At 44.6% G+C, this 19,521-nt stretch overlaps 1 protein-coding gene across 1 annotated transcript in view; it reads left to right on the top strand.

Moving 5' to 3' along the window:
- Nucleotides 1–19,108, top strand: part of LOC307244347 (high-affinity choline transporter 1-like) — a gene marked incomplete at both ends in the record, with an annotated part of 20,053 nt that extends 945 nt beyond the window's left edge. Inside the window, 7 exons of the mRNA XM_080019497.1 lie at nucleotides 2,180–2,293; nucleotides 3,385–3,540; nucleotides 5,060–5,208; nucleotides 5,567–5,710; nucleotides 5,854–6,007; nucleotides 18,055–18,272; nucleotides 18,455–19,108. Coding sequence (XP_079875623.1) covers nucleotides 2,180–2,293; nucleotides 3,385–3,540; nucleotides 5,060–5,208; nucleotides 5,567–5,710; nucleotides 5,854–6,007; nucleotides 18,055–18,272; nucleotides 18,455–19,108 — 1,589 coding nt within the window. The remainder of the gene's footprint in view (nucleotides 1–2,179; nucleotides 2,294–3,384; nucleotides 3,541–5,059; nucleotides 5,209–5,566; nucleotides 5,711–5,853; nucleotides 6,008–18,054; nucleotides 18,273–18,454) is intronic.
- Nucleotides 19,109–19,521: the final 413 nt, after the last annotated feature.

Raw genomic sequence — 19,521 nt, 5'->3', positions numbered from 1 at the left:
ATTAAGTCCAGGAACACTGGAACAGCAACTGGTCACGTGGCATCTTCCTGTCATAGTTACAGTATGGCAGTAAATGGGGGAGGAAAGGAGAGGAATGCAACCAGGAGGATGCTGGGGTGCGTTCAAAGCAGGTGTTGGTGGTGTGTGCGTGTGTCTGTGACGGGACCGCCTGTTTGTGTGTGTGTGTGTGTGTGTGTGTGTGTGTGTGTGTGTGTGTGTGTGTGTGTGTGTTTGTGTGTGTGTGTAAGGTGTCCACCAGTGAGTGTACAGGACTAATCCCAATTGGTTCTGTTGTATAAGGTCGGTATTAAGCCCCCTCTGAGCTTCACAGCTGCATAGACACCCCACGGCTGCAGGAAAGCCCCGAGCACCCTGCCCTGCAGCCACAGAACCCCCCCGGGCCCCCAGAGAAGCTGGAAGCCCATGAAGCAACCCCCATGCCCAGCCCAGAGGAGCATAACCCAGTCCCAGGGAGCACAAGGAGACCCTGCACACCAGGGGCACACACATACAGTAGAACCCGCCCTCAAGTGCAGGCACAAGACGCAGCCGCAGAGGCAGAACTCAGGCACGGACCGCAAGCCCGGAGCCAGACCCCGCGGCAACAGACCGACACCCTGCCTGAACCGCCCCACGCAGCCGACCAGAAGCCACCTGGCCCCGAGTCTGAGCGCTCATCCACATAGTAGGGACTCAGCGCAAGGCACTCAGATGTTAGCACCCCCCTTCTGCTGACGCCAGCAGGCCGCCAGATATATGGACCCTCCATCACCCCTGGCACCCGGGGCACCCGCCACAGAGAAGCCGCGCAGCAGGAGAAAAGGCAGACAGCCGCCCCCTGCACCCCAGCCACAACCACAACAGCAAGCAGCCCCCCAGGGGCCCCAGAAGGCACCTGGCAGCGCTCTCCGCAGCCACGGAAAACCCCAGTGCTCAATGTGTGCTTTTGGCATTTGCAGTTAATATTGCAGGCTGTGGGGTATGAGTCCTTCAGGTAAGTCAAACCCGAATCACTCGCACAGCTGCTTCCCCGCAGACCCTGGTCTGGTGGGGTGGTGTTCGGAGTAGGATTGGTGTGCAAGTGTATGTATTGTAAGCTTATATGAGTGGGATTAAAATTTCAGGATGGACAAGAAGCAGGCTGCGGCAGGAGCGTGACAGGCAAGAGGGCAGCTCGCACACCACCCATTCCGCAAGCCCTAGGCTCATTGTGCGGTGTATGTACTGCGTATGAGTTTTGGTACTGGGAGAGATAGGCAAAGATAGGCGATATGGTGCACTAAGTTAATGGCATTTTAATTTGGGGCCCCGAAGGTTTGAGTTATTTGCAAGAGGACAAAATGTCTCAAATAGTTATACTCTGCAAAATTAAATTCTTTGAGAGAAAAAAAAAACATTTTCCAATCATGCATTATCTTTCCTGACAATAAGACAATGTCTGCAAACCGAGAGAAATGCATTTTTACAGCAGCACATTGCCCTTAAAGTGGTCATCCGTATAATCTGTTTCAACCGGAGTGGTGGAGGGCCCACATTCAGATGCCCTGCGCTGAGCATACTCGGCTAAGTGGATGGGCGCTCAGGGCTTGCGGCTGGTGAGAGGCTACGTACCCAATCGCTGTTCCAGTTTTCCTGGACTTAATTAACCCTGTTTTTTCGATACATGTTATCGTCTGATGTGTCTATGTTTATGGTTTTCCATGTACATGTTGTTGTTTGGTTCTACGTTTGTTTTATCTTACCTGTGGTGATTATCTCCCTCTTGGAGAAGTGATTAGTTGTTTATAGACCAAAACATGGTAAGATAGTTCTCTAAAGAGGGGGATTGGTGCTGGTTCTGTATAACCAAAAACTGTGCTCTTGTCATCCAACAGGTCATCAACAGGACAGAGCTATTGCAGCAGTTCTTGATGATTTAAGAATAAAAAAAGAGTTGCATTGCAGGTTGAGAAGTTGAACTCCACTTTCAGACTAACTCTGTGCTAGATGCAATGGCATACAAATACTCTGTGTTGTATCCCTAGCATGCTGACAGCACAGGTTAAAAAAGAAAAAACAACAATAACAATATAATCTACATATTACCACTTCAAATATGGAATGAGCAATATAAGTATAGTATAATATGTTTGAGCGTTTGTTAATTGTTGTTGTTGTTGTGTTTTGTTGTGTCCTGCAGCCACTTGGGTTGGCGGGGGCTACATCAATGGGACAGCGGAGTACGTTTACCTGCCGGACTACGGCTTGGCCTGGGCGCAAGCTCCCTTTGGTTATGCCCTCAGCTTGGTTGTAGGTATGATCCCTTCATCTATTAAGGGGATGTAGGGATGGTAGCTCAGGCGGTAGAGCTGGTCGTCTAGTAATCTAAAGGTTGCTGGTTTGTTCCCAGGCTCCTCCTGCTAGCACGCTGTAGTGTCCATTGAGCAAGACACTTAACCCCTAATTGCTCCTGATGGCTGTGTCTGTCGGTGTTTGAATAATTGTAAGTCGCTTTGGATGAAAGCGTCTGCTGAAGAGTAGTCTTGCATTTGCTTCTCATTGGAGATAAGTAATCACATCAAATTTCCGGGTGTGTAAAGAAAATACCAATTTTTATGTGGAAAATACATAATTTCTTTTGTAGGTAGCAATTACGTTAACTGCATGGCCATGTCAATGTGAGTTGTCCAGAAAGAAAACACTTCACCTGTTGGGTTTTAATTTATAATCCCATTTGTGTGGTACTATGTAGTATGGAATGCGTAGGCCTGAAAGCTTATATAATTGGTTCGCTATTTTGCAACCCAGTCCTTAAAATGTTGGCTCCCATCATTCATAACTGTTAATATCACAACCTTGTCTTCCAGCTCTGCTGCAGCTTCTTGTCGTACTTAAATGCAGTTCAATGGGGCAAATATATAAGCCTTAAAAAAAATACATATTTCGAAATCGGAAAACACATATTATAGTCAAATGCTTTTGGAATAGGAGTAATATAACATTTCATTTGGAACAACTTTTTTGAATTGCCACAGTACAACCAAGGTTGTAGGTTGTAGCACAGCACCTTCCTGTTTCTGGTATCTCCAAGAGCTGATTTGCAAAAGTGCAAAACAATGAATAAAACCCTTAAAAACCTCATAAAATGCATTGTTTCGCCATATTTTTTTAGGTATAACATCTAATATTGTATAATATAATAAATATATAATATAATGTTATATAATATTGACTGTACGAAAACAGTTGAGCAGTGAGCTTTTGGGAAGCAACATTTTAATCAGCCCTGGGTTGAAAAAAAGTAAAACGATCCTTTAATAATCCTTTAATTTATATGTACAGACTTTAAAAAGAATCCACAACTTACACTGCTGTCTCCTTATTTTGATATGTGATGTCACCCAGGTGGTCTTTTCTTTGCTAAGCCCATGCGCTCCCGTGGGTTCGTCACCATGCTTGATCCGTTTCAGCAACTGTATGGCAAGCGAATGGGCGGCCTGCTCTTCATCCCAGCTCTGATGGGGGAAATCTTTTGGTCTGCTGCTATTTTGTCAGCCCTAGGTAGGTGATGTGCACCTGTTTGGCTATCTAAAGTTATCGTAATGCAAAATGACATCATGAGATACATCAATTCCTCTTCCCTTTCGTCATAGATGACATAATGTGTGTCATTACAATCAAAGGGTTTCATTTTTTTTTTAATCAATAAATTAGGCGTGCAACGGATCACAAAACTCACTGTTCTGATCGTATCACAGTTTTGAGTCACAGATCGGATAAGTTTTCGGATCAGCAAAAAAAAAAAGAAGGGAGACAAATATAACTTTGCTTTCCATTTATCCTGTAAAACACTTAAAGCAAGGAACTTTTGAATGTGGTCTTAAATGAAAACAACATTTAAGATGTTCAATGTTTAAATAAAATCCTAAAATATATAAAATATTCAATACTCAATTGTTAATTAAAGTGCAGCATGAGGCACGCATACCAGGCATACCTTCTTCCTTTAAACGTGGTAGTGAATGAAAACATATTAGATTTGCCCCCAGTAACTAGATTGAATTCCAATACGTAACCAATATCATGTTCAATTTCTTACGTTTATAACAAACCAAATATTATGAAAATCTGAAATCAAAATTAAGCAAGTTACAGTCAATTTTGTAGAGAAGTCTCCATCTCTCAATACACATTGTATTTGTTTACAAGCAGACACATAGCGGCGACATACAGCAGCAGCCGGTTAATTCACAACATGTCGTAGAGGAGCAGCAACATAGCCCAATGTACCGTAAACCAATAACTGCGCTTCAAAGTAAAACACAGCACGTATCTGTCTTGTCTATGTTCTTTTCACTGCAAATCTGCATCGAGATTTAGGGAATTATCACTTCGAAAAGTAGCAGTAAAACTGTCTTTCACGAAGATGATTACATTTGCAATGAATCCCTGGTTCACATGCATGCTGAACCATGGGGGGGGATCCGTCCGGATTACGGATCAACTACGTTACGTTACAAAACTACCATACATTCACTTGGAATCAATGCGCTTCCTTAATTGCTTATTCTGAGTTAGGTAGAGAATACAGATACAGAATAATGGAAATATGTATATAAGCGTATTTTTTTAAGCATCAACAAGTTGTTTTAAAGAATAAAAGACGAAAAGAATTCAAATAGAAAGTGATCAACCAGGATTATAATACGGAAGATATTAGGTAAAAATCACAAGAAAAGAAATAGGAGACTAAAAGAATGTTCAATTGTTATATATACAAACTGACTTGCAAAAACATATTTCTTTGTAGAGAAGATAGAAAAAGTAAAAAATCTTCTTCTTCTTTCAGAGTAGAGAGCATGCATTATATAAAATTATAGTGTTGTAGTGCCGGGCAAATTTATCTCAAAAAAAGAAAAGAAAAATAACATTTTTTCAAAATATTTTCGAGATTTTCTGGCTTGTTAAAATTATTATTATTATTATTATTTTTTTGCTTTTCAGAGGCACTTAACGGAGTGAGATTGAAATTAGTTGATCTCAATCCCGATTTCTCATCAATATTTTTTGTTGGACACAGGGGCCACATTGAGCGTCATCGTGGACATCGACATCAACATATCCGTGATAATCTCAGCCCTGATAGCCATCTTCTACACTCTGGTTGGGGGTCTCTACTCGGTGGCGTACACAGACGTGGTGCAGCTCTTCTGTATCTTTTTGGGCCTGGTGAGTCTTGGAGCCGACTACGGCAGATTCTCACCAACACTGGAGCGACCAATCAACACGTTTTTCCATTTTCTGTCAAATATTTACAGCACTGACCATGTAGTTGATCTATGGCAGCTGGGAGTGCCATAGAAAAACATTAAATTCCTCAGGGTTCATGTCTGTGACTGGAAGTTGAGTTGATACAACATTTGCGACGGTCCCTGTTTTTGGGACATATTCATATTAAATGGAATCCTCAAAAACTGGACGGAACTTCAAAAACATAACCACAGATACATAGATTGTATATCATAAATAGAAGCACATACTATATATGCATTCTGACTCAACCTTTTCCTCTCTTTCATTCTCCCAGTGGATTAGCGTGCCTTTTGCCCTATCCAACCCTGCAGTGTCAGACATCGGTGTGTCTGCTAAGCTGGCGATCTACCAATCCCCCTGGCTGGGCAAAATTGAACACGATGACATTTGGCTGTGGATGGACAACTTCTGTTTGTTGGTAAGCATGCGTCATCACTGGAAGACTATTTTTATATTTTTTCATAAAAGCAGAACAGGACTTGATGGCAATAAGTGAGGAGGGTATTTTGGGAATGATCATCGCAGATGTTGCACAACCGCCTTTGTTTTTTCCGCCTCTAGATGTTGGGGGGGATTCCCTGGCAAGTGTATTTCCAGCGGGTTCTCTCGGCATCCTCGGCCACCTACGCCCAGGTGCTGTCCTTCCTTGCTGCCTTTGGCTGCCTGGTCATGGCCGTTCCCTCCGTCCTAATTGGAGCCATCGGGGCCTCCACTGGTAAACCCACATACGACGCACAATATGATATCAATATGATTATTATAATTATGATTATGATTATTAGGGTCCAGCCCCCGAAGGGGGTGGAGACCCCTATTGTTTTTGTTCCTGAAAAATTGACGTCACTAGTGTATGGATGTCATGGAACCGACGAACCCACGGAGCGAACAAATACGATTTGTATTTGGGGCAGTTCTGACAGGCAGTCATCTGAGTTTGAATCAAATTGGACAATTTTTGTGGAATACCTTTGTAAAAAAAACTGTGTTTCCTTTGTCATCTCCGCAACTGTGAAATCACTGCACACATGCGTAAGATGGCGGCGCGCACAGGTCACGTTATAGCACTGCAGTCTACTGATTGGCCACAGATAATCAGGACCTCACCAAGATGGCGGCGCACACAGATACACCCTCTCTTTTTCGGTGCCCTTCCTGTTTATACGTCAGTTCGCCAATGTTAAGTTTAGTCGTGCCAAACTTAATTTCACTTGTTAAGTTAAGTTCGAGTTTAACTGAAAGAAAGATTTGGACGGGGCAAGAACGCCGGGCTACAGCGAGGCTACGGGCTAATTTGCACAGACCAGCCCTGCCGTGTCTCTTCTTTACCAACTCCCGGTCACTCATCAACAAGATGGATGAAATAAGACTGAGGATTATTTCGGATCACACTAGATAGCTGTGTGACGATCACGACAGAGATGTTGCTGGACAGCATCATTCCTGACGTGGCTATCAAGGTTGTGGGTCGCTCTTTTTACCGAGCAGACAGGATTGCAGACTCTGGTAAGAGGTGTGTGCATATGTTAATGACTGGCGTACAGCTATGGACATTGTCGGGACACACTGTTCCCTAGACATGGACCATGTGGCTTTGAAATGCAGACAGATTGCGTATGCTGTGTTCCATTACAGACAATTACATGTCCTCGTGAATTGTAGTTATTTATAGTGATAACATTAGCCTTAATAAATTCTTCTGTATTGCCAATGGGGCTTGTACATTGTTTCGCCACACAGGTCACAACAACTAACCTGGACCCAGTGCATTGAGGCCTGCAGTTGTCTTTATTATTATTATTATTATTATTATTATTATTATTATTATTATTATTATTATTATTATTAGGGGTCCAGCCTGTTTGGGAAAAGTCTCAGAATTTTGAAGTCTATATCTGGAACACCAACTTCGGCATAACACACGAACGCGGTTTATGTCTTGTTTGAACTGCGTTGTCACAAACACCTTGTGGTTAAAGTTTCATCTAAAGCAGCAGATATTACTAAAAAACCGACCAAATTTAGATCGATATTACAGACACGGGCCAATGCATTTCACGCCGAAATATGTCCAACCCAGCTAAAACTATCTGGAATACATACTTCGGGATAAGCTATGAACACGGTTGTAGTGTCTTTTAAACCGCTTTGTCACAAGAATCTTGTGGTTTAAATTTCATCCAAATCAATCCACATAGGGAGCACATATTAGTGTAAAACCAATAGGCCCCACCCAAAATATTCAGTTGGTTTTGGTTAACTAACATGTCTCACAGTGACACTCTGTAGTATTTCAATATTATGAAACTATCGATTTACACTTATATTGTAATTTTACTTTTTGATTTACACGACATATATATATGTCAGGAGATCTGTTCTATTGATACTTTAAATCCGTGGCAGAGTTTCCGTAAGAAAAAATTGGTGCCAGTCCACGTGTCCTGGAAGATTTCAGACAAATGGGAGAAATTCCGGTCAAATATTATCTGTTTATTGAGCTTAGAAATAATTGATAGGCAGGCTATAGAAAGAATGACATCATGAAGGCAGGAAGATTTATAATATATTTTTTTGAATATTCAAAATAAAACAAGTCCCGTCAGTTAACACCATTTCAAAAATAAAAAAGTATTACGACTTGAAATCCTGATCAGGAAGAAATAACAAGTGCAGCGGCTTTAATTAACATTTCGCTTAAAATTTTGATAAAATCAAAAACAAAATAAATACGGCGAGTATGTCTAAATAGATAATAAAGTTTGTGGTGTTGTCCGTCTACGTCGGGGCGTCTTAACCACATATTTTACACAATGGATATTTACCGTCTGCTTTGGGTCGAACTTAAATATCCAAAAAACCCAAACTATTGATGTATGTGTCCCTGTTGTCAATGATACAGTACATCATCTTTCTGCTTCTCCACGTTTTGGACGCTGGGTCTCCCTGTGTACTGTGTTTACAAGCGTAACCTGTCCACGAGGGAGGAGCAGGGCTTATTTCTATATCGACAAAGGTGATAGGTTAGAGGTGAAAGGTCAGCTTTAGATTGTCCAAACTGATTGGCTTTCTGCTGAGCGAAGAAATCAACAGAGGTTTAGGGTCCTTTGGTGGCTTTAGAGGTTTTTTTTGCATCATTTGAAAGTGGAGAATCAGCTTCCAAACAAGGTGTCACTTTTGCAAATCAAGCAAATATTTTTAAAGCTATGACTTGTTAATGACAAGGGTGTGGCAAACCGTGTTTCTGGGATAGTCACCTCCAAAGTTTTACCCACACCAGGTTCATTCAGCCAGCTCCCAGAATGTAAATGGGTTGGTGGACAAACAAAGCCTCATGGCTAATTAACATACTGCTGAATGGGCCAATCACGAACAGCTCAACAACACACAACTAATTTTGTTTTTAAGAAAAGCTTTTATTTAACAGTAAGAATATACATGATTTATAAAAGTGGAATTATTTTGGAGTTTAAAAGTATGGACAACACATCACAATGTAGAGTCTATCAATATTATGAGTCTCAGGAAAATATGAAATCTGAAAATCTGGCACCAACCTCAACGTACTTCATCACCTCATCGACTTCTTCTGTTGTAACAACAACGGACGTATCGTCGGTCTCCTCCGGTGGTTCTTGAAAATATTCCGTTTCATCGTTACATTATGTTTGAAATCCGCTGTTTGAGCATCGCTGTTGTTCTCTGCGTCACCGTCGGAGAACTGACTATCATCGCGGAAAATAAAGTCCAGTACACGCTGCTAACACTGACTTGAATATATCGCACTGGTCAGATTGAGGTCCGAAATATGATTCAGAGCTTCCACCACCCACTTCGCGTAATCCATAACGATACGGAGAAGAACGTTTTCACAGACAAGTGAGACCGAAACACCCCTGTAGGTGCGTGACATGAAGGGTTTTTCTTCTTCGCCGTTTCACAGCAATGGCTCCGTGTGTGTAAAAGTAGCACGACTTTAAGATTGAATTCTATCAAAACGGTTTGACATTGTGACTTCATATCACATGGAATATGGATGAATGATCTTCACCTGCACGGTCGCTTTAAAGGAAACGATCGATCTGCGTTGTTCTGCGTCTCGGTAAGTGAACTGCCTTTCCCCATGTAATCTAACAGGAATATTTAACTCCACACTATTTAACTCAACATTTTTCTACTATTTATAAATCAAACTCGGTTTTGAAAATACGTTGAGAGATAAAAAAAAACACAATTGAACACGAATCTGGAAAAATCTCATTTTCCTTCAAGAAAGGTTTTGTCAACTTATTTGGCTGCTCCTAGTGATTTTAGAAATGGCAAACTCGCCATTTAGAGATGGCGAGTTTTGCTGTGGTGGGACACATTTTAGTCTTTTGTCCCCATTACTTTGCCGGATTCATGAAAAAATATGAAAAAAACATAAGTCCACAAAAACTACTGCAGTGATGTGTTCAAGATCCAGAAAGGTGTTGGAAAAATCGAAGCCGTGATATGGTAATTACTCACAGAAATACCACAACTTCGTGTGCAACAATGCAACAATCAATTACCTTTGTTAAAATGTAAAAATAAACTCTAAATGATCAGAAGACCCTAACCCTAACCCAAAATCAGTTTAAATAAAGAATCCGTGGTAGGAGAGGGACCCTCGGTCTGCTCCATCTGGACCCCAGTGTATTGCTGCCTGCAGCCAGAATTATTATTATTATTATTATTATTTTTATTATTATTATTATTATTATATTGTTGTTGTTATTTATATTAATATCACCATTCTGATATTAATATCAACATTATTGTTATGATGATGATAATAATAATAATAATAATAATAATAATAATAATAATAATGATAAATATAGCTGCAGGCAGAAATGGCTCTGAATGGCTTTACAAATTGGCATGGCTATATTTGCATTTCTTATATGGGTACTCCTCACTTAACGACCTACCTGTTAAACGACCGTTCAAACTTACGACCAGCTCTCCAACCAGTCGGTACTGTACGCTGCGTACAATACCGCGGCGTGCTCACTGTGTGCACGGTGTCTCAGCATCAAGCATCTCATCACACATCAACCTTTCTCAGTCTCGTTCCCACAGTCGGTCAGTATTCACTACACTAGTGTTCACAATCTCCAAGACTGAAATAACAGTAAGGTCCTCGCTTATCGACCTATTCAATTAATGACTTGATTGTAGGAATGGAACTCGGTCATTAAGTGAGGAGTACCTGTATTGCAATATTATCTCTTTCTTAAACATTGTGGGGGGGGGGGGGTGCTTACACACACAGGGAGACTCTTAACGGAGTACACGTATTGCGCAACAGGGATTTTGTGTCTATGTTAAGATCATGGCTAGGAGGGACCCAAATGCATGACACAGAGACAGTAGACAGACCGGGGTTAAACAAAGGAGGATAATTTGGCGGTACAGTGGAGATGACTGGAGGTGTCCGGTCGAGATGGGACGGGTCCGAGCCGGCGGGGCTACCGGGCCAGGTGCAGCAGGACAGGACAGGAACGGTGGCGACTGGGAAGGAGGGATCCAGGTTCCGGGTGGAGAGACGGAGAAACGGAGAACCAGGCTGGACGGGGCAGGATGGACAGACTTGAATGGGGAGAGGAGATTGGCAGGTTAGGACAAAGACGAGACACTTGGATAAACAGACTAGGATCTACGGACTAGGAAGGAGCCAGGAGAGATATGAACTCAGGTAGGTTTGCTAATGATCTGGCGATGATTGACTGAGGATCCAGAGAATAAATACAGCGTTAGATGATGATAGGGTCCCAGTTGTGTGGAATTGGCCAGAGGGAGGAGCAGCAGATGAGGAGAGTGGTCTCTAGTGGTGCTGGGAGGCCGTGGGCTTGACAGTACCCCCTCTCTACAGACGCCACCTGGCGGACACCTGGAGCCGGGGGGGGTGAGTCCTGTTGAAGTCGATGAGGGAGGTGTCCAGGATGTGTCTGCGTGGAACCCAGGAATGTTCCTCAGGACCGTACCCCTCCCAGTCCACGAGGTATTGCAGGCCCATCCCCTGGCGGCGCACCTCCAGCAGGCGCCGGACCATGTAGGCAGGCTGGTCATCGACAGTGCAAAGGGGTGGTGGGGCCTGGGTTGGAGGGGAGAGGGGACTCGAGACCACAGGCTTGAGCAGAGATACGTGAAACGTGGGGTGGACATTGAGGAAGGGAGGGAGACAGAGACGTACGGCACAGGGGTTAACAATAGATTCTATAACAAAGGGGCCAACATACCGGGGGGCAAGTTTCCGGGAGTCCACCTTAAGGGGCCATTGTGGAAAGCCACACTTTCTGGCCGGGGGTGTACGCGGATGCGAGAACCCGGTGCCGATTTGCCTGCTGCTGGGACCGGGTAGACGCCTGGAGCAGGGCAGAGTGAACCAGTTACATGTTCTCCGACAGCGGCGGATGTGGGCCTGAACAGAGGGCACTCTGCCTCTTGGGAACGGAACAGAGGCGGTTGGTAGCCCAGGGAACAGTGAAACGGGGACAGGCCGGTGGACGCGTTAACCAGGGTGTTGTGGGCGAATTCGGCCCACGGGAGCTGGTCACTCCAGGAGGTGGGGTTGGTGGCCATGAGGCAGCAGAGCATGGCCTCCACCTCCTGGTTCGCTCGCTCAGTCTGGCCGTTGGTCTGTGGGTGGAAGCCAGAAGATAGACTGACCTGTGCCCCCAAGGCCGAGCAGAAGGCACGCCAGACATGAGAGATGAACTGTGGGCCTCTGTCCGAGACCATGTCTGCGGGGATGCCATGTGGGAAGACCTCGGCCACCAGAAACTCCGCAGTCTCCTTGGCAGTTGGCAACTTGGGCAGGGCGAGGAAGTGGGCTGCCTTCGAAAAACCGTCCACTACTGTGAGGTTGGTGCTGTTGCCGCTGGGTGGTGGAAGGCCAGTGACGAAGTCCAGAGCGATGTGGGACCAGGGACGGCTCGGGATGGGTAGGAGGCGGAGGAGAACGGAGCGTGGTCGGGTGGAGATCTTACTCCGGGCACAGGTGTGGCAGGCGGAAACAAAAGACTGGGTGTCAGGAACCAGGGTCGGCCACCAGAAGCGCTGTCGGATGGCGGCCAGAGTGTGGGTGACCCAGGGGTGTCGGGTGAGACAGGATGCATGAGCCCACTGCAGGACCTGGGAACGAGCAGAGTCGGGAACAAACAGACGGTTGGGGGGTCCAGTACCTGGGTCGGGCTGACACTCTTGCGCTCAGGTTACCAGTGACTCATTCTCCCAAGAGAGCGTAGCAGCAAAACAGGTGGGAGGGAGAATGGGGTCCGAGTCCACAGTGATTTCCCAAGCTGTGAACACGTGGGACGGCATTGGGTTTGGGGTTCCTTACGCCTGGATGGTACAACAGAGAAAAGTTGAAGAGGCCGAAGAATAGCCACCTGGCCTGTCAGGAGTTGAGCCGCTTCGCTGTCCGGATGTAGGCCAGGTTCTTGTGGTCCGTCCAGATGACGAAGGGGTGGTTCGCTCCCTGAGCCAGTGGCGCCACTCCTCCAGTGCCAGTTTCACCGCCAGGAGCTCCGGGTTGCCCATGTCTTAGTTTATTTCGGGTGGGGTGAGCCTACGGGAGAGAAACACACAGGGGTGGAGCTAACCGTTAGTTGGGGAGCGCTGGGACAGCACAGCTCCTAACCCCTTGTCCGAAGCGTCCACCTCCACCACGAATTGGAGGTTGGCGTCAGGCTGGACCAGAACCGGGGCCGACGTGAAGTGTCTCTTGAGCTCGTGAAATGCGGCCTTCGCCGCGGGAGTCCACTTAAACGGTACTGTGGTGGAGGTGAGGGCCGAGAGAGGAGTGGCGATGCGGCTGAAGTTCCGGATTAAACACCGGTAGAAGTTTGCGAAGCCGAGGAAGCATTGGCGTTGTCTCCTGCATTTAGGAGTTGGCCACTCTGTCACTGCAGCCACCTTCTCCCAGTCCATCTCCATCCTCCCTTGTTCAATGATGAATCCTAGAAAAGACATAGATGGAAAATGGAAGACACACTTCTCGGCTTTCACAAACAGTCGGTTCTCCAGGAGCCGCTGCAGGACCAGGCGTACGTACCTCTCGTGTTCGGTGGCGGACTGTAAAAAAACATCCAGACAAACACAAATAGGTTTAGCATGTCCCGGAGGACATCGTTGATTAGAGCCTGGAAGACCGCCGGGGCATTGGATAGGCCAAGGGGAATGACCAGGTACTCTAAATGTCCAAGCGGGGTGTTAAAGGCGGTCTTTCACTCGTCCCCGTCACAAATGCGGACCAGGTGGTAGGCATTGCGGAGGTCGAGTTTGGAGAAGTGGGTGGTCCACGGGTGGGGGACGAATAAAGAGTTCATCAGGAGCAAGGGATACTGATTCTTTTACAGTGATGTCTTTGAGCCCCCTGAAGTCGATGCAGGAATGGAGAGTCTTATCTTTCTTAGCCACGAAGAAAAGCCCAGAGGTGACAACGAGAGGCGGAGGATCCTGGCGGTGAGGGAGTCCCGAATGTAAATCTCCAGGGCTTCTCACTTAGGCCGGGAGAGGTTGTACAGTCGACTGCAGGGGATAGAGGGGCCTCACAGTGGGTCAATGTCCCAGTTGTAGGGGCGGTGAGGACAGCGCATCCTGCTTGCTGAAGACTGGGGCCAAGTCCTCGGGGGGAAGAGTGTCAGGCAAGGGGGCCAAAGCAGAATGAAGGCAATGGCCGGGGCAGTGGGTGCTCCACACAGTAATACTACTGGTGAGCCAGTCAGTCTGGGGGTTGTGGACCCAGAGCCAGGGGTACCCCAGAACAGGGGGGAACAGAGGGTTTTGTGGGGAGTTGATAAGATAGAGCACCATTGTTTCCCGGTGGTTCCCGGATAGTAGCAACTCGAGGGGAATCGTCCAGGGCTCAGTCTGGGTCAGGTGCGACCCCGTCAGGCCCTTGACCTCCAATGGTGCGGGGAGAGGAACGGGTCAAGCCCAGGTTGCGCGCCACTCTCAGATCCAAGAAGCTCTCGTCCGCGCCTAAGTCCATAAGAGCTGAAGGTGGAATAGTCAATTCCCTCCAGGAGAGGACGGCCATAAAGCAAAAGGCAGACAGGGCATCAGTAAATGGAGTGCGTGGAATGTACCTCCATCGAGGAGTCGGATCCTCCCGGCTGGAGCGGGCAGGTAGGTGTCCCGACCGACCGCAGTACAGACAAGAGCTGGTCTACATGCGGCGGGCTCGTTCCTCGGTGGAGATCTGTGAGCAGCCGAGCTGCATGGGCTCGGGATCCAGGTGGACCGGGGGACTTTCCGGAGGCATTTCGGAATGGTCGACGCCGGAGACCAGGGCATGGTCGATAAGGCGGGAGGCACGGGCTGGGGGCTGGTTTTAAATTTTGTCCAGAGTTTTCAGAGGTTTGTTCAGAGGTTCCAGAGAGTATTTTAGTCTTTATTTTTTCGAAAAGAGAGTGGCTGACCTCTAAAGCAGCACGTTTCTCCCATCGTTTCTTTGCAGCCTTGGAATTTGGGCTTCTACGAGACACACATACACAATAAATACATGTTCCTTGTATTATGTAATTGCTTATGGTTATTGTTACCAGTAATTATAATTTAGGAAGTTTGTATACATTTATCTGTGGAATGTCTTTAAATTCTGACAGTAATAATATTATTGGGGGTTTTTTTGGTATAACTTCTCTGGTTGTCCAGAGTAAGTCAGAGGCATATATATTTAAGACGTTTAATACGCTGCGCTTTATTTAATCCAATTGTCTACTGGTAATACAACATTTTTTTCAGACATACCGATTAATACTAATAAAATAATACCTGTCACTTTGTAACTTTGTATGGTTAAGAGTTTGTATCTTAAGCCCCTTTCCCACTTGCACTGAATGCTAAATCTAGCGGAAATGTTCCTTATTGGCGTTATATGGGAATGAGAGCCGGTGTCAATGTTCTTTAAAAGGCGTTCCATGAATTTCCCAGCTGTCATAGTCGGATAATTTCCGGCAATTGCCGAAAGTGTGTGAGAATGGAAGCAGTAACATTACCGTAAATAAGTGGGGGAGCCGAATCCAAATACAGCACAAATAGTGGGTTCTTACGAATATTTATGAGGGAAGAGCAAAGCCCGGTCTAAAAAACGATTCTGTTGCCTAGTCTTGCAGGACATTAGTCACCTCTCACGCGACTATGAGGTAATGTGTCCGGAACAGTTATCTTTACCTTTGCCGGATATTTTCTATCCAGCAATGTTACGGATTCTATGTCCTTTTGTTAAAGTCCAATTGCAACTTTATCTGGTGAGGTTTGGATTATTGACTCACGTGAGCTGTGGATTTCTCCATTGTAGCATACATCTGCTTGGCGCCATCTTGGTGAGGTTGCGATTGGTGATCACAAACTTCTTCCACAATACTTAACTACCGATCCGGATGAAACTCGAACGACACCATGTTGGAACTGCCCCAAATACATATCTAATTCATTTTGTCTGTGAGTTCATCGGATCCATGACATCCATAAAGTTCTAACGTCAGTTACATGCCGCCAACCTGATGAAGTCCCGATTGTTGATCACTAGACTGCAATGCTATCATGTGACCTGTGACCACGTTGCACAGATTATGAAAAATATTTTTTTTTTCTAAATGATTTGGCAATAATGGACTGATCTGGATCAAACTTGGATGACGACATGTCAGAACTGACCTAAATACACATTTTATTCATCTTGTCTGTGAGTGCGGTGAATCCATGACATCCACACACTAATGACCTCAGTTTTCCATTAACAAAAACAATAGGGCTCCTACCCCTTCGGAGCTGGCTCCTAATTATAATAACAATAATAATAATAATAATAATAATAATAATAATAATAATAATAATAATAATAATAACAATAATAATAATAATAATAATAATAATAATAATAATAAGGATAATAATAATAGTAATATTAATATTATTGAATGCTAATTAAATGTCTGGAGAAGATCTGATTCCTGTGTGTGTGCAATTTTGATGTATGTCCAGATTCTACTGTCTCAGCCAGAATTACAAATAAAACACACACACATACACACACACACACACACACACACACACACACACAACCACACAACCACACACACACACACACAAGACATGCACATAGACACACATGCATGTCATGAATGCACACCCCCAACCCCATCTCACACTCAGATGCACACACAAACGCACACACATTTTTTACATACGCACACATACGCACACACGCACACATACACACACACAGCGATTAAGTAGTAAATTAAACTACACAGAAAATCACAGTACAAGTGGCACCTCCAGAAATGAAAAACCAAAGAGACCACAGTGCCTCATAAGCTGGAGATCAGCAGGGCATGGGGGAGATCATTGTTCCAGTGTCAGTACAGATGCATATCTGAAGAGTAAATAAACAGCAGGAGATTTCCCATTGCACTGGACGGACTGCCCAGTTGCCGGACCATCACCCAATTGGTTGAATATTACATGACGGCGAGCAGAGAGCTCATTAATTAATATAATTAATAATTTGGCTTGTCTGAGGCTGTTTCATCTTAGGCAGTCTAAATCAGCAGCTGCTTGTTAAAAAGGGGTCCAGAAAGATAGAATGAAACTTCATACATACAGAGAGAGAGAAACAGAGAAAGGGAAAAGATGGTGGGGATCCATTTAATTTCAATTATTTTTATTTTTATTTTTATTTTAATTTCGGTTTGGCTTTATGACATCCTGACATTTCAGTTAAGCATATATTCCTTGTAAATTTCTTATAATTTTTCCCTATCACCTATTTCAGTTTAGTGTTAGCTCAAGTTAGAACAGGAAAATAAATTGGAATATTATTAAATCAAAAGTCCATACTGAACAAAGAAGACAAATGTATATTTTCACAGGGGGGAATCTCAGACCCCTATCCCTTCTCATTTTGAAAACATAGGGTCGTATGACAACAAATTTGATTATTTATATTTTTTTCATCTCTGCTCTCTCTTGAAGAGCAACTATTGTTTTTTTTTCTTTTAATAATTTGGTGTTTTAAGTTCGCGGATAAAAAATGCCTGTTTTGTTTACATCGCAGCCAGTGACTTCATGGGTGTCGTCTTACTGTCGTCTCTCTGCCACAGCACAGGAGCAGGGTGGTAGTTAGTTGGCAGTATTAGGATTGTGAAGTACTGTGTTTGTGCAGGTTGCACAAACTCTAGCTTCAACAATAAAAAAAAAAAACTATTCAAGTATGAAATGCTGGAAAACAAATATCTAAATCTAGAATAAAATAAAAAAAAAAACAACTGTTTTTTTCTAAGCACCTCTACGCAAGAGACGCTGTCTCTCCCGAGAGAGAGCCAGGGCCTAGCGGGACCGCTTCTGGTGGAACAGAGCAGAACTTTCTCTTAGTGATAATTACTTTTTGCTGTTTCATACAAGTAGGAAACTCGAAAATAAATCAAAATCCAAAGTAAAAACACTCTTGAGTGTCTCTCTGCATCTGTTTTTCTTACCAAGTTGCCATTCACTGTAGCACCAGCTCTGTCTTATCTCAAACCTGTTACATCACGTTCAGGTTCATGGGCAATGTCTGTTTTAGGTGGCCGTGGCTAATTGCATGACAAAAATTACATAATTTCCACACATTAATTCCCTGGGTATGCCAACCTACTAGTTGCCGTTGAAGGACTTTCTTATTTTTCAGGTCTGATGACCAACTTTCCTACCTTTTTCTCAATTTACTCTTTTTCCGTCCCATGCCAGACTGGAACCAGACCTCTTATGGCGCTCTCTCTCCAAAGGAAAAGGATCAGTCAGACATGATCCTTCCCATTGTACTGCAGCACCTGTGTCCGTCCTACATTTCCTTCTTCGGCCTGGGAGCCGTGTCTGCAGCTGTGATGTCTTCTGCTGACTCGTCCATTCTCTCGGCCAGTTCTATGTTTGCGAGGAACATCTATCAACTCGCTTTCCGGCAATCAGTGAGTATGCGTTAAAAAGGGCATTGGATGGGTACATTGGGAGTTCAAAGGTGCAAAAACTAACTTTGTGAATTGATTTACGCTCCATCCCACCTGATTAGAGACATGCATGTTTATCCGTATCATTATGACCAAGAACTTAACTTGTCTTTGCTCCCCTGTCCAAATCTTTTCTCCTGCAGGCATCAGATCGTGAGATCGTGTGGGTTATGCGCATCACCATCTTCATGTTTGGAGCTTTGGCTACTGCTATGGCGCTGCTAACTGGGACGGTGTACGGCCTTTGGTACCTGAGCTCTGACCTTGTCTACGTGATCATATTTCCACAGCTTCTTAGCGTGCTGTTCATTAAAGGGACTAACACCTATGGCTCGGTGGCCGGCTACATCTTTGGCCTGTTGCTGCGCATCGGGGGAGGGGAGCCCTACCTTAAACTCCCACCGTTCATCTACTACCCTGGCTGGGTGACTGAGGAGAAGGTCCACCACCGGACGGGAGATGTGGAATACTTTGTCCAGCAGAGATTCCCGTTTAAATCCGTATCAATGCTGGCGTCCTTCTTGGCAAACGTTGCCTTCTCCTACCTGACCAAGTACCTTTTTGAGAGCGGGACGCTGTCGCATAAGTATGACTTCCTGGATGCTGTGGTGTCCAAGCACAGCAAAGAGATCATGGACAAGACCACGCTGGTGGGAAACCAGGACAACATCATCCTCTCAGAGATGGTGCCGGTCAAGCATGCCCTGACCGGATCGCTGGCTGGTACCTTCACCAACGCAGATGTACTCATGGAAGACGGAGATTCCAGTCCCGAGTCTTTCCATAACGAAGCTTAGGTGTCAGCTGAAATTAAGTAAAACAGGAGCTTGTTTTTTTTTTTTAAGAAAGAGGATTGATCAAAGAGGCATAAACATTCTTCGGGGAAAAACTATGACTACTAACGTCACACGGATAGAAATCTGATTGGGCCCCCAAGCTGCTCCCCAAGCAGGTTTTATGCCGATGACATGGTGTTTCCTTCTTTTTTTTTTTTTTTTTTTTTTTTTTTTGGGGCACATAAAATCTTGATTTTGACTAGGAACCAGACCATTAGCTCTCTTATGCTGACCAATCCCTGTCCCCTACCCTATCGGTCTATCCGTGAAAAAATTTACTACTGCCACCATTTATTTTTGTCTGAGTGCTGCTCTAGCAAAAATGAGAAGGGAAAAAAAATAAGCAACATTCAAACAGTAATAATACCAACAGT

The sequence above is a fragment of the Zeus faber genome (assembly GCF_960531495.2).
Source record: "Zeus faber genome assembly, chromosome: 18".
Taxonomy (NCBI): Eukaryota; Metazoa; Chordata; class Actinopteri; order Zeiformes; family Zeidae; genus Zeus; species Zeus faber.
Note: the sequence above shows the minus strand (reverse complement) of the source record. Positions and strands in the feature narration are given on the sequence as shown.